The sequence below is a fragment of the Mus caroli genome, unplaced genomic scaffold (genome assembly GCF_978045245.1).
Source record: "Mus caroli unplaced genomic scaffold, Mus_caroli_1 scaffold_17, whole genome shotgun sequence".
Classification (NCBI taxonomy): Eukaryota; Metazoa; Chordata; class Mammalia; order Rodentia; family Muridae; genus Mus; species Mus caroli.
The window spans coordinates 63,860,038-63,874,400 of record NW_028227272.1 but is presented as its reverse complement, the minus strand read 5'-3'; the positions used below and the strand labels follow the sequence as shown (position 1 = coordinate 63,874,400).

Sequence of the window (14,363 nt, the reverse complement as noted above, 5' to 3'; positions counted from 1 at the left end):
TATTTATTGCACGTCAAATCAATAGACATAATTTAATTTATTGCTGCCTCCCAGAAAAACACCTTTAGGAATCACTTAGTTGCTTTAATTTCAGAAATGGACAAAGGCAGGTACAAAGGTTAGAGTGAATGGCAGAAAGCATGATGCTATACTGTGTCTTAGGCACTAAATTTATTCTTCTTCCAATTAATTTTATACCGAGGTCATATATATGCAGTGTGATTTGAAGCCATTTAAAAAGTGATCAAATACTGGGTACAGTGACTCTTCCTTACGTGCAAAGGATGCTCTTTATCTTATGTCTAAGTCACCTGATGGGGGCCTCCCCTAATAACCCATGGGTTTCAAAAACGACCTCTTTTTTTTGGTACTCTAGTGCATTTAAATGGCCCCGACTTTTCCATGTGTCTCTATTTAAAAGAAGAAAAATGTGTATTTTCTAGACCCGTAAATGAAGTACATAATGTCACTTGTGCATGCAGCTTGTAGCTTCCTTGTGCTTTTATCCTCTAAGTATCAGGCCATTTTCCAAAAGGTTAAAGCAACGTTAAAAAAAAGCAACACATTCGTAGAGATTCAGAGGCAATAAGGCCGCAGCTCAGAGCCCATCGACTCCACAGGGCCCTAGTCAGCTGAAATTGCTGCAGTTCATTGAAACGCACCTGTGTACTGAACAAGTTTGAGAAATTTAAAGATTGATTTTTTTTTTCTTTTTGCCCTTAGCTTGCCTTCCTTTCTAGATAGATAAAGGCACAGCGTTGCATTTAAAATAGCCAATGCATAACATCCTTTTGGGTAGGAATATTAAAGTTAATCCAGCTAGCGAATTGGTTCTGTGCTTGGGATGTGAAATACGTTTCATTGCAAGTCCCTGTGGAACTATTTCATAAAAATCTTCACAAGTTTGCCGTTAAGGACAAGATACATCCACTAAAGTGGAATGTTCCAAGATAACAATTGCCTAAGGTTAATGCATTGTTCTGTAAAGCCAACTCAAGACTCACAAAATAAATGACTATAGAGTGCAGTTTATTAAATTGCAGTACGACATTGATTTTTTTTCTCTAACGGGTTTGGAGGTGAGCCCACACAGACCAACTAGCTAGTTAAGAGAAGTGAGCTTATTTCTAGTTTATCTTCCTTGTCATTTTTCTTTGTATATTACATACTGGAATTTCTAATATTCTTATCTTTTAAAATCCTCAGAAATTAAGTTAAAGTACTAAAATAAGGACAACTTCCAGGCACATTTATTACAGAATAATGCTGCATGATATTCAGCAAACCTCCAAGAAAATAGTTGAATAGTATAGGATAGGAAATGTGTGGTTCTTTTAGGCTGTGGGGATGGCTCTGCAGGTAAAAGCCCTTCAAGCAGAAGCCTATTGAGCCAATTTCAGACACTTGGTACCCAGGTAAAAGTCTGGTGAGGTAGCACGGTTCTTTTTCCCCAGCATTTCTGCAGCTAAATAGGAGGCGATGATGGAGAATTCTTAGGATGCCTGTGAACCATCGATCCTGGAGTTGCCATCACAGTGGCTGAGAACAGGAAAGAGCCTGCCTTAAACCAGATAGAAGGTGAAGAACAGCTCAAGAGTTTTCCTGTGACTTCTACATGCTAGGCATGGCATTGTACAGCTGTCCACGTGAACTACATGCTAGCCATGGCATTGTACAGCTGTCCACGTGAACTACATGCTAGCCATGGCATTTGTACAGCTGTCCACGTGAACTACATGCTAGCCATGGCATTTGTACAGCTGTCCATGTGAACTACATGCTAGTCATGGCATTGTACAGCTGTCCATGTGAACTACATGCTAGCCATGGCATTGTACAGCTGTCCATGTGAACTCGTACCAGTTCACTCACAGGCATACATGTGATACAAACAAATACAATCAAATCTATTTTAAATGTACGATATTATGTTTTTAAATCACTCACACATATTTTTAAAGTATTAATTATTTACATGAGGTGATTTGAAACAGAACAAAGTAGCGATAGTTAAAATAGTAGGTAGACATCATGATTCTCCAAACACAGTTGAGTTTCTAATGAAAAATATTGAGATGAATTCTCTACTTTCAAAGAATCAAAAGCCAGGATGGATGTAAGCATACACGAATCCCATATTCAAAATCTAATTTTCTTGAATAAAATACAGGGAATATAATGATTCCTTTTTGAGGTTTGAGAATTATAAAATCAGGAATGAAAGTTTCTAGATTAGATAATGCATAATGTTGACAAAAGAGAAATATGTTTTATGAATATTTTACTTAATGCTGTTTACCTTCTAGATTGCCACACTGGTAAATCACATGTATTTGAATTGTACGTAAAGCCTTACAAAGACTATTTTTGCAGGTGAAATTTTATAATTTTTATTAAATCTACTTTGAAGTGTGTATAATTTAAAACTCTTTCTGGACACTGTGTATAAATATTTTCTATATCCAAAAAAAAAGGCTTATTTTAGGATCCAGACCTTTAGGTCATCACTGGAGATTGACACTCTTTTTCTTATTACATTTTAGGAGTCCCGGAGAAGCCTCAGATTAGTGGATTTTCGTCCCCAGTCATGGAGGGAGACCTGATGCAGCTGACTTGTAAGACGTCCGGCAGTAAGCCTGCGGCTGATATAAGATGGTTCAAAAATGACAAAGAAATCAAAGGTAAAGCATGGGCAAGCGCCTAGTCAACATTAATGAAACTGTTACACTGGGTGAGAACAGAGAATTTACTCTATGTTTCAGGCCACAGTACTGCTTAATATTCAATTTAATTTTAATGAGATTTAATAATTTCTTATTACATAATTTCAAAAAATGTATTATCTTCACTACAAGGCAGCAAGATGCCTCAGTACAGATAAAGGTCTGATGCCAAGCCTGCTGACTGGGGTTGGGTCCCAGGAATCCACCTGATGGAATGAGAGAACCCACCCCTGCAAGTTTTTTTCATATATGCACACATGCATACATGCAAAGCTGAAACACATATAAACTAACTAAATAAAAATCATTAATATAACCACTGTGTACTTCCTTTTCTACTCATATGTTAAAAAAAATCCCAATTGTAGAACTGATAATATATGCTTCTAAGAAGACTAGGCCAGAAAAGAAGTAAATGGAAGAGTAAAAAAATATATAGATTGATTTTTGAAGACATAGAGTAGTAAACAAACCACTATTTCAATGCTCATAGATATAATAGATATTGTAATCAAGGAGATGATAGGAGTTATTTCTTTATTTTGTAGACTTTTGGGATTATAATATCTTGAAGGAAAACCTACACATTATAAAATTGATTTCTACTGAGTCTCAATAATGTAAGCGAAGTGGTTTGTTTCAGTAAAAATGCACAATAATTTAGAGTATTTTGTACTGACCCCAGGCTTTCTCTCACACACACAAAACATGCATAAACTAAGGTTTTCACAGAAGGAAAATTCAAATAGGAAATTGCTAGTATATGACTGATTAGGTAGTTCATCCTAGTATGATTGGTGTGTCTTGAATCTCATATGAAGAAGATTTTAGACCTGGTATCACCTATACATTAGTTATCAGTTGTGCAAGGGTGATTGTTAGTTGAGAGTAAGATGATAGTTGTTTGTGGAGGCTACTCAAACAAGTTGCCTATTACATGTAATGATATAATATTTGGCATAATTTTCTATACTACATGCTATGCCAACCACTCTAATTACTTTTACAAGCAGTTCTTATCTTGTATCCAATTATTTGATTCTTAGTAGTGAAAACTCATCATGGCATGTGGGTTTGCTTGTCATAGCAAGATTGTGATATACAAAACTGCTGTCATGTGTATTCTATCTTACTTTCTACATGTATACTCTCCTGATAGCATCTTATCAATAATTTTAACCTTATTGACCATCTTATCTTAAATTCTAGTAAAAAGATTAACTAGTAGTATAAGACATTATATTAATATTGGACACTTTACCATTCCTAAGTTAATATTCAGATCACTATGTACCCTGAATCTTGTATTTCAGCAGACTCAATAAAGTCCACCCTAATCCTGACTTTAAAATATATGTAGTAGATTTTTCTGGACCTAGTCAGATCTTTCTAAGCTAATCTTTTCACTCTGGCTCCCTGGTAATCTGAGTGTGACAAGCATTTGTTCCAGTCAGTTTTATGTTAGACACTTCTAATGGAAAGCCCTATACTGCAGGATATGTTTAAAATTCTTTCTGCAGCTTACAGAAATATTCTAGGCAGCAATATACTGTTAAGCCTCACAGTAGATGTTTTCCATGAAAGAATTGGTTTAGGATCGCAAGAATTTCTTAAATGTATTATGTCAATGATTTTGAAAAGATTTTTTATTTGTATTTAGGTGTATGTGCATGTCCATGTTCATGTGCATGTTCTTATGAAGATGTGTATGTATGTGTTTATAGGAATTGTAAAATATATATGTATATATATATGTATATGTATATATATATATATATATATATATATATATTAGGATGTCTGTGGAGACTGGAAGAGGATGTCAGAGTTATAGGTACTTGTGATTGCCTGGTGTGTATGCTGGGAATTGAAGCAAGGTCCTCTGAAAGAGGTCTTTTAAAGGGTGAACCATTCCTCCAGCCCGGTGAACTGTTTTTATAACTAGAATTTTTTCCCTAACCTTAACATAGTGAACTAGTTTGTTGAATACAAGTTCTTTGTATTTTCTCGATGTTCCAAGGACTAGTCTTCCCTGACTCCCCAGCCTAATTAAAGAGGTAACAAACTAGATAGTTCATTAATATTGACTGATTTTATTTAACATTGTAACGTCATGAAAAAAACAGTAATATATTAATTTTTCAATAGATTTGTTTCTCACAAATCTGGCTTTCCCTTTGAATATCAAGTATCAAGCAAAACTGAAGTTATGCGAGGGGAGGTGGTATCCTATTCTGTATTCTGAAGTTACCAAGCCTTTTTCCCTTATGCTCTCCAATGCACTAACAGTTTATAGAACTGGCACCCCCCCACACACACACACACACAGACACACTTTAATTCATCTGTACATCATTTTGTTTACAACTCCTGTGTATGTCTAGGCCATTTGTCTTACCAACAAGATGGTGAGCTTCCTGAGTGTGGTAAACTTCCCTTCGCTAGACATCCATGTAAATAAGATGAGTGCAGTAGTCTGCACAGAGCGGACATTCATATTGCCCGCTGTCCTCTGAATTTGCTAAGTGCTATTTTACAGAACAGTTATTTTAGCCCACACTATATGTGGCAAGGAGTGGTCCATCATCATGGTGCACTATCTCATCTTTCCAGAGATAAAAATGTATGACTTCCATTAATGCCTGGCAGAATTTTCTACAGCATAACTTGCAACTTTGAACACACATAAGCCTTAAGTATATAACACAGATGGGAAAGTGAAGCTACTAGAATCCAATCCAGTTCAGTTCAGTAAGAGTTCTCTAATGGGCCTCAGCTTCCCAGTATGTCAGTGCATGTGAAAGAAGTGTCAAATGAAGAATCCAAGACCCTTAACCTGGAGATGTTAAAGGTGACTTCGATTATTAAAACAATCATTATTAGGATTTTTTTCTATGAAGATGAATGTGTATAAAAATAAGTAATTTTTAGATTACCTGTCGTATCGATTTGTGTGTGTGTGTGTGGTGTGTTTCTGGGTGATTTTTTTTTTCTAGACAGCATTACTTAATCACATCTAGCTACAGAGGACTTCATTCATTTAGACAACAGCATAAGTATCAATTACTTGTGTTGAAGTCCTTCAGTTTTGATATTTTTGTCTTCTCATCTAAAATTCCTATAATAGTGTCTCCTTGATACTACTTCTGCAGATAACACACGAGAAATTCCTGCCAGGTACAAAAATCACTAAGTACATTTTAGATTTTCATCATTTTTGTCATTTCTATAATTAACAAATAATGATTCTAAAGGTATGCGAAATCTCTAAATTAAAATTATAAACAAAACAGAAAGAACAGTGGTTCATTAGTACATTCTCAAATGACAGATGATTGTATAAACCTGCGTTCTCCCAGGCTCAAATACATGAATTACGTGTTGTGTTTGTGCCAAGGTAGCAGATACTCGTCCTATTTATGGAAAATCAAAACCCTCAGGTGTTCATTCATTAGCAGGCATTTAGTAAATAAAATCAAACTACTGAATAAATAGGTCTTAACAAATCCATCACTAGAATTGGAGCAAGGAGTAACTTATAGGACATTCTACAGAAAGAGATTTAATTTATCCCTGTAGTTAAGGTAAGTGCTTCAAATACTGATGAAATTTTATAGAGGCTATGCTTAGGCAAGACAATCAAGGAGGTAGGATTCAGTTGTGCTTTGATACTCTTCTACTCTAGACTAGGGAGTTAGAAATGTATTCTCCTAGCAGTACTGAAATTTATTTTTTTTCTAAAAGCTTTCAAGGGTAGAATGAAACCATCAGGATTCCATCTTGCTCTGGGTTCTCTGCCCCTCCAGACATTGACTCAGACACCCTTTTGGTGCCTCTGGGCAGCTCTACATCCAAACCACAGGTGTTCACTGCAGCCTTTAATCTTCTAGGAAGTAAGGAAGTCTGAGTCTCTGCCATTTACTGTGCAAAAAGATGTGCACTGCCTTCCTAAATCATTCAGCGCCCTGAGAGCTGGCAGCTGCATTAAAGTTTTCATTCTATTTATATGCTTGGTAATTTGCAGTTTGAGCATTTCTTATTACCAAATCTTGAGATTTTTCTTTTCTGGATAACTAGCTTTTACTTTAACGCATTAAGCAAAATTTGTGATAACCCTCAAGGACCCAGCATCCTTATGTAACCTCTCTCCTTATGTGTAGGAGGAGATCCTGAATTTAAAGTGAGGTGGCTGTTTTGATAATTTTACCTTATATGGTAAAAGAAATCCAGCATACATAGCCATAGATGCCTTTTGCACTATTATAAAGGAAATTATCAAAAGTGAATCTGGCATGCATAATAAATAAGATAAGGTGTTTAAAAGAAGAAAGATCAGGAAGATTTTTTTTCTGTCAGTCTTGAAGTAAATCAATACCTGTTTAAATAGTTTATAGGAACCATATGCTAGAGAACTGTTAGTAAATTCTAGGAGCATAGATACATCCCTTCATCAATAAGAAAACTGAATCCTCAGATGAACTGAATAAGACAAAAAATGAACTTCTGACCACCAATGAACTTTACGAAGTCTATGAGGCTTACAAGGGAACTTTAGGCTTCCAGGAAGACTTTGATTTAGTAATGGGAAAACCAGATTGAGCTTTATAACCCACAGGAGAGCAAATGTGTTTTGTTTTCATTCACTAAGTTTGTGGTAATTTATTTCACTGCAGGAGAGGAAACAGATCTACAGAGGAATGAGTGTACCTTTTCACACATCTGGAAGAGATGGTATTCTGAGAATTAGCACTGGAATTTAGGGTTTGAAGAAGGAATTGGAATGCTAGAAGAGTAGGAGATATTTCAGGCATGAAATAACAATATCCCAAAGAGATAACAGTGGAATAATTTATATAGTGATAGCAGTCCCCCCCCTCAGTCCTCCCTTACAGAGTTCTTCCCCCCATCAAAAGATAAGACACATTACTAAAACCCCTACCTAGTGGGAAACTGAGGATGAAGGTTATAAAGTCAAGAATGCTAATCTCTTGGGCAATAAGCATTTGCCCCTAAACCAAGAACAACATTAAAAATTAGTTCAGTGATCGGTCATGTTTTAATTATGTAAAATCTGAGATTGAATTAATTGAATTCCATACTCATCAATGCTTGGATTTGTGGAGTGTTCTTGAAAGTGGGCAGTACCTATGCACATTCATTACAACACAACTATCCCTGTTCCATTGTCCTTCCTGCATCTCAATTCACCCAAAGAGTTTAAGGAGGTTTCAGCTACATTTTCTTGTAAGTCAAGCAAATCAATGATAGTGTTGCAGCCAATTTTTGAATTGGCTAAATACTTCCTAATTTCATTTACACTTCTTAGTATATGACTTGTTATTAATTAGGAAAGTAACAGTGAACCACTTAGTGTTTTGTTTATCTAAATGTGAATATTAGACCATTTGGATTAACATAAACCCAGATTGCAGTGTTCTTTCTTGTAACTCCTCAAAATTTTTAAAAGAATTGCTTGCTTAAGGACAGATATACTAAACCAAATTCTTGCTATTTTTAATGTATCACGGTTTTTAAAATAATATTAAAATACATTTACCAAATCCATAGTCTTTGGACTAAATAAAAACAATATCTTAATAAATGTTTACGGAAGTTGAGGAGATGTTCCCAAAACCCTCATTTAGAAAATATCTTTGCTTTTTAATGAATTTTTTAAAAAAATAATTAATCATTTTATTTATTTACATACCAGATGCTACCGCATTCTGGTCTCTTCTCTCAGTCCCCATTCACGGAGTTTTTGCTCCCTCCTCCTCCCCTTAAACTTTAAGAGGGCTCCTACCTTATCCCTCCACCATGGCGCATCAACTCTCTACAGGATCAGGCATATACTTTCCCACTGATACCAGACATGGCAGCCCTCTCCACCACATGTGCAGGGGGCCTAGGACCAGCCCATACATGCTCTTTGGTTGGTGGCTCAGTCTGTGGGAGCTCCCAGAGATACAGGTTAGTTGATACTGTTGATCTTCCTATTGGGTTACAATCCCCTTCTGTTCCATCAATCCTTGCCCTAACTCTTCCACAGTGGTCCCTGAACTCCATCCCATGTTTCCTTGCGGGTATTTGCATGTGTCACAGTCAGCTGGTAGGTAGAGCCTCTCAGAGGATAGCCATGCTAGGCTCCAGTCTGCAAGCCCAACATAGCATCAGTAATAGTGTCAGGGTTTGGTGCCCCATTTGTGGGAGGTATCCCAATGTTGGGCTGGTCACTGGAAGGTCATTCCTTCAGTCTTTGATCCATTTTTGTCCCTGCATTTCTCTTAGATGGGAGCAATATATTGTGGTCTAATATATTTTAGTTGAGTTGGTGTCCCCATCCATCCACTGGGGGGCCTGTCTCTTCAGGCCTCCCCACTGTTGTGATTTGGCTAATATCACCCACATTGAGTCTTGGGAGTCTCTTACCATCCCATGTCTCTGGGACTTCTTAGAGATTTCCCCTACTCCAAACCCCCTGACAGGTGAATATTTCCATTCATTCTCCTGACCCTCTGGGCCTCTGTCCTGTCTCTCCCCACACTTGATCCTGCCCCACCTCCAACCCTCATTTTCCTTGATATCACCTTGATCTCTCCCTGAAACTGCTTCTCTTAACTATTTTGTTCCCCCTTCTAAGTGGGATTTAAACATCCTTACTTGGGTCTTCCTTCTTGTTTTACTTCTTTGGGTCCCGGGGGGGGGGGGTATATAATGGGCATTCTGTACTTTTTGGCTAATATCCATTTACCAATGAGTACATACCATGCATGTCCTTTTGGGTCTGGGTATGAACCTTTTAAATCTGTTCTTAATGAGCTATTATCTAAAATTAAATCAAAATGCACTTCAGTATTTTAATGTTTCTGAGAATGATGCATTAACCTACATCTTAGCAATATTCCTTGGTCATGTAATTACATTCCTTTCCTCTTTATTTCTTCATTTTTCAATCAAACTTATATACAGGATCAACTTTGAGAGATGATGGGTTATGCATTCAATGTCACATTGATTTCACGGTCTGCCTTTCATATAATGATTCAGTTAACATTGGTTACCTCAATATCCTAATTTGAATAAAATATTAGGTTGTGAGCCAGAGATTGTGCCTTTAGAAAGAAAAAAAGAGGAAAATAAATAATAACTGTTGTATCATTTGCATTAAACTTATACAGATTAATTTAAAGTATTATCATTTCAACTTCCAGACTAAACATCATAATTTGTTAATTTTAGGTTGTTTGACAGGCATACATTCACAATCATTAGGAAGATACTCAGCTATTGTCAAAAGTGACTGTTCTAATATCTAGTGTTCACATTATTATTTTTCCCTGAGTTACCCTTTGGAGGTTATCAGATCATTTGCATAATCTTAGGTAATAAAATTATTCCATTATATTATATAAGTTAAGCTTTCATTTAAATACTGAAGTAGTTGTATATATTTTAATGTGTTTTTTGTTTCTGTCAGCTGTGATATTTCAGTCTCACTGGATAACTTTTCTCTTTCTTAAAAAATACATATTCTTTTTCTTTTGATTACAGTTAGTTTTTGTGATCACTTTTTAACTGTATTTCCAATATTGTTAGTTTTACCTTTTACACTAGTGAATATTACAAATACTCTTTTACTTTTTATACAAAGCATGTTTTATTAATTAAAGAAAAGAATCTTTAGCTTTCTTCTGGCAATTAATTTACTTCCAAAGAGTCTTTCACTATGTCCTTTCAATTTTCCTAGTTTGGCCTGGTACAGTCTTTCTCTAAGTTTTAATTTATTCCTCAAATTAATTTATTCCTCAAAGTAGTTATACTACTGGGCACTCAGTAGTATAACTTAAGTCTTACACAACAGCCCATATCTCAGCCCCTTGCAATATTCTGCTCGTCTTTCAGATGCTCTTTGCCCCAGGCTCAGTAACTTCAGATGTAGTGACTAGGATTTACTCTATGGATAACAAGAGGTCTTAAAAGCATGTAGTACTGTCTGAACAGCCTCTCCTTTGATCACATGCCTGCAAAGGTGACTTGGCAATGCCAGAAGCTTCAAATCTCTAACTTGTACCCCAGCTAGTTCAACACAGACCCCTTCCATGGGTGACATCCTGCCAAGTTTTTACCTCACAAACATGATGGTGCTCAGCTCTATTGTTTCTTTCTTCATATGCTTTAAATACTGGTTCCAAGTGAGAGGAAAACCTGGCCCTGTTACTTCAACTAGGCTAGAAGCAGCAGTGTTCTTGCCTTGTCTGGTGAAAGCTATAAGAGTAGCACTTTTAATAAGACAGGATTGTGATTCAATTTTGTCTGTTTGCTTATTTCCAAGACATATAATAACGGAAGGAAATGAATGAGAATGAAGTAAATCTGTAACCACTTTGATTGACAATTTATACTTACTTTGATGGACTATTTGATGTTCAATTTCAGCTAATTTTGAAGATTAAACATTCTGTGAGTAACGGCAATTTTTATTCCTTGTGAGCAACCAAAGTTCTAGCACAACTTTAATGAAACATAGAAATTGATACTTCCTTTTATAAATTATTTCTTTTATATTTGAGACAACAATAACATCACTTTTCCCTTCCCTTTCTATCTTAGTTAGGGTTTTACTGCTGTGAACAGACACCAAAACTAAGGCAACTCTTATAAGGAGAACATTTTATTGGGACTGGCTAACATGTTCAGAGGTTCAGTCCATTATCATCAAGGTAGGAGCATGGCAGCATCTAGGCAGGCATAGTGCAGGAGAAAATAAGAGTTCTACATCTTTCTCTGAAGGCTACTAGCAGAATATTGACTTCCAGGCATCTAGAACATGGATATTAAAGCCCACACCCACAGTGACACACCAACTCTAAAATGGCCACACCTCTTATAGTGCCACTCCCTGGCCTAAGCATATACAAACTATCATATTCCACTCCCTAGTCCCTGTAGGCTTGAGTCTATAGGGGCCACACCTAAACATACCATAATGCAAAATACATTTAGTTCAACTTCCAGAGTCCTCACAGTCTATAGCAGTCTCAACAATATTAAAAGTCCAAAGTTCAAGGTCTTCATCCAATGACTTAACTCTAATCCCTAAAGCAAGACAGGAAACCAGCTGGGCAAACTCCAAACTCTGCATCTCCATGTCTGATGTCAAAGCGGTCATCAAATCTCCAACTCCTTTTTTCATCTTTGTTGACTGCAACAAACATCTTTCTCCTGGGCTGGTTCCACTCCCTGTTAGCAGGTTTCTTCAGCAGATAGTCCATGGCTCTGGCATCTCAAATATCTAGGGGTCTCCAAGGTGGCTTCAATAATATAGCTTCTTGTTATAATGTCTGGGATCTACACAAGAACTTCTGGGTTTATCCAAAGGGCTGGAGTCTTTTCTCCAATTCTGCCTTCTGTAGCACTCTAAGCTCTTGTTGATCTATCCACTCCAATGCTGCTGTTGTTCATGGTGATCATCCCATGGTACTGACATCTCCAATACACTTGGGCCTTCCACTGAAAATAGACTTCACCAATAGCCTCTTACCTTTTCAGTCCTGGGCCATCAATTGCAACTGAGGTTGCACCTTCATCAATGGCCTTCTATGGCCTCTCACGGTGCCAAGCCTCAGCTGCTCTTCATGACCCTTTCATGCCTTCAAAATCAGTACCACCTGGGTGACTCTTACGTATTACCAAGTACAGCTGCAGCACAAAGTACAGGTGTAGGCTATCTCTGGAACACAGGTTCTTTGTGTTCCCAGAAAACACTTCCATGAAGATTCATGTTGGTGATGCTAATCTCTTTTTAATCACTACTAATTTCTTAGCTCCAGGTAACCTGCCTCAAGTACCACATAGCCCTTTCTATTTTTCATTCTAAAGCCAGAGCCACACAGCCAAAGCTGATGAGTTCAACTGCTTGAAGGAGCTGGAACATGGCCCCCTTGTTTTATTATTACATCATCAAAAACTTTCTGTTTTCCAATTCCTTTCTGGTGTAAGCTTAGGTGTTCTGGAACTTGCTCTGTAGACTGACTTTGAACTCCCAGATCTGCATACCTGTCTCCTAAGCACTGGGATTAAAGGGTTGGGCCACTAAATATGGATTTAGGTTTTTCTTTACCTAGAACTTGTTCTGTTCTAAACTGGCCTTGAACTCAGAGATATGCTTGTCTTTACCTCCTGGGATTAAAGGCTTGTACTACTATGCCTAGATTTACCTGGGTGGGATCTTGCCACAAGCTCATAACTCCATTAATTCAGTTTAATATTCTTGAATACAGGATTCAGCTCCATTTCACTTCCTGGTACCCCTTTAATACTTGAAAGATATATTTTATACTTTCCCTTTCTAAGCTTCTATTCTTGTTTAAAATACTCTTAATGAGACTTAACCAGAAAATAAAGTCTATGCTGAGCATTTTTGAGTCTTCCTTTGTCAATGCAATTAAATTCAGTCTCTTGTTCTTAGCCACAGGCAGACTCTTCAGACAAGGGCAAAAAGTAGCCACATTCTTCACCAAAATACTACAAAACAGTCTCTAGGCCACATTCTGAAATTCTTCTCCACTGAAACCTCTTGGGCCAGGTCTGCACAGTTCAAATCATACTCAGCAACAAAGTCTCCCATATTCCTCCCAGAATAGCCCATTGAGCTCAACTTAAAGCATTCTACTGCTTTCCAAAGTCCCCAAATCCACATTCCTCCAAACAAATTATGGTCAGGCCTATCACAGCAATAACCCAGTCTCTTGTACCAAGTTCTATCTTAGTTAGGCTTTTACTGATGTGAACAGACACCATGACCAAGGCAACTCTTATAAGAACAACATTTCATTGGGGCTGGCTTACAGGTTCAGAGTTTCAGTCCATTATCATCAAGGGAGGAACATGACAGCATCTAGGCAGGCAAGGCAGGAGGAGCTGAGAGTTCTACATCTTCATTTCAAGAATGCTAGCAGAATACTGACTTCCAGACAGCTAGGACTAGGATATCAAAGTCCATACCCACAGTGACACACGTACTCCAACAAGGCCCTACCTCCTAATAGCGCCACTCCCTGGCCCAAGCATATACAACCCATCATCCTGTTCTTCCTTTAAACCCTCCCATATGCCTCTCCTTGCTCTCTTTCATATTCATGAGTTCTTCTTTCATTAATTGATATTACAATTTAAATGCAAATATGTATATACATATTCATTTTAATATACATAAGTACAGATAGCTCAGTCTGTATAATGTTAATGCAATGCATTATTTTCATCATCTTCAAGAAGAAACAACCTTGACTGTTATCCCTGGCATTGTTTGCTTTCTGGGATATGCAGACTCTTCTATGTTGTCTTGCAACCATGGCAGTTTTGATTTGCTTTAGCACCAGAGTCATAGAGTCAGGGGGCCATGGACATAATTGTCTGAAACCACCATTATGACACCTCTACCTACTCAAAGGCCATTCTTTTTTGTCATGAGAGTCAGATTACATAGTATCTTAAATAGAGGGATGGTGATTCCAAGACTGTTGGCTCCATCTGTCCTTTCTACTGAGTTGGAAAAAGGATGGAGGCAGACCCAAAACAGATTCTACCAGTTCTTTCTAAGATTTCATAAAGTTATCTAAAACTATGGCTTCAGTAATG

General features: G+C 37.2%; 1 protein-coding gene across 3 annotated transcripts in view; it reads left to right on the top strand.

Moving 5' to 3' along the window:
* The window catches only part of Cadm2 (cell adhesion molecule 2), a 950,561-nt gene that overhangs the window by 800,205 nt on the left and 135,993 nt on the right, over window positions 1-14,363 (top strand). For all 3 annotated transcript variants that reach the window (XM_029470561.2, XM_021184565.2, XM_021184564.2), the window contains one exon: window positions 2,544-2,681. In XM_029470561.2, coding sequence (XP_029326421.1) covers window positions 2,544-2,681 — 138 coding nt within the window. The remainder of the gene's footprint in view (window positions 1-2,543; window positions 2,682-14,363) is intronic.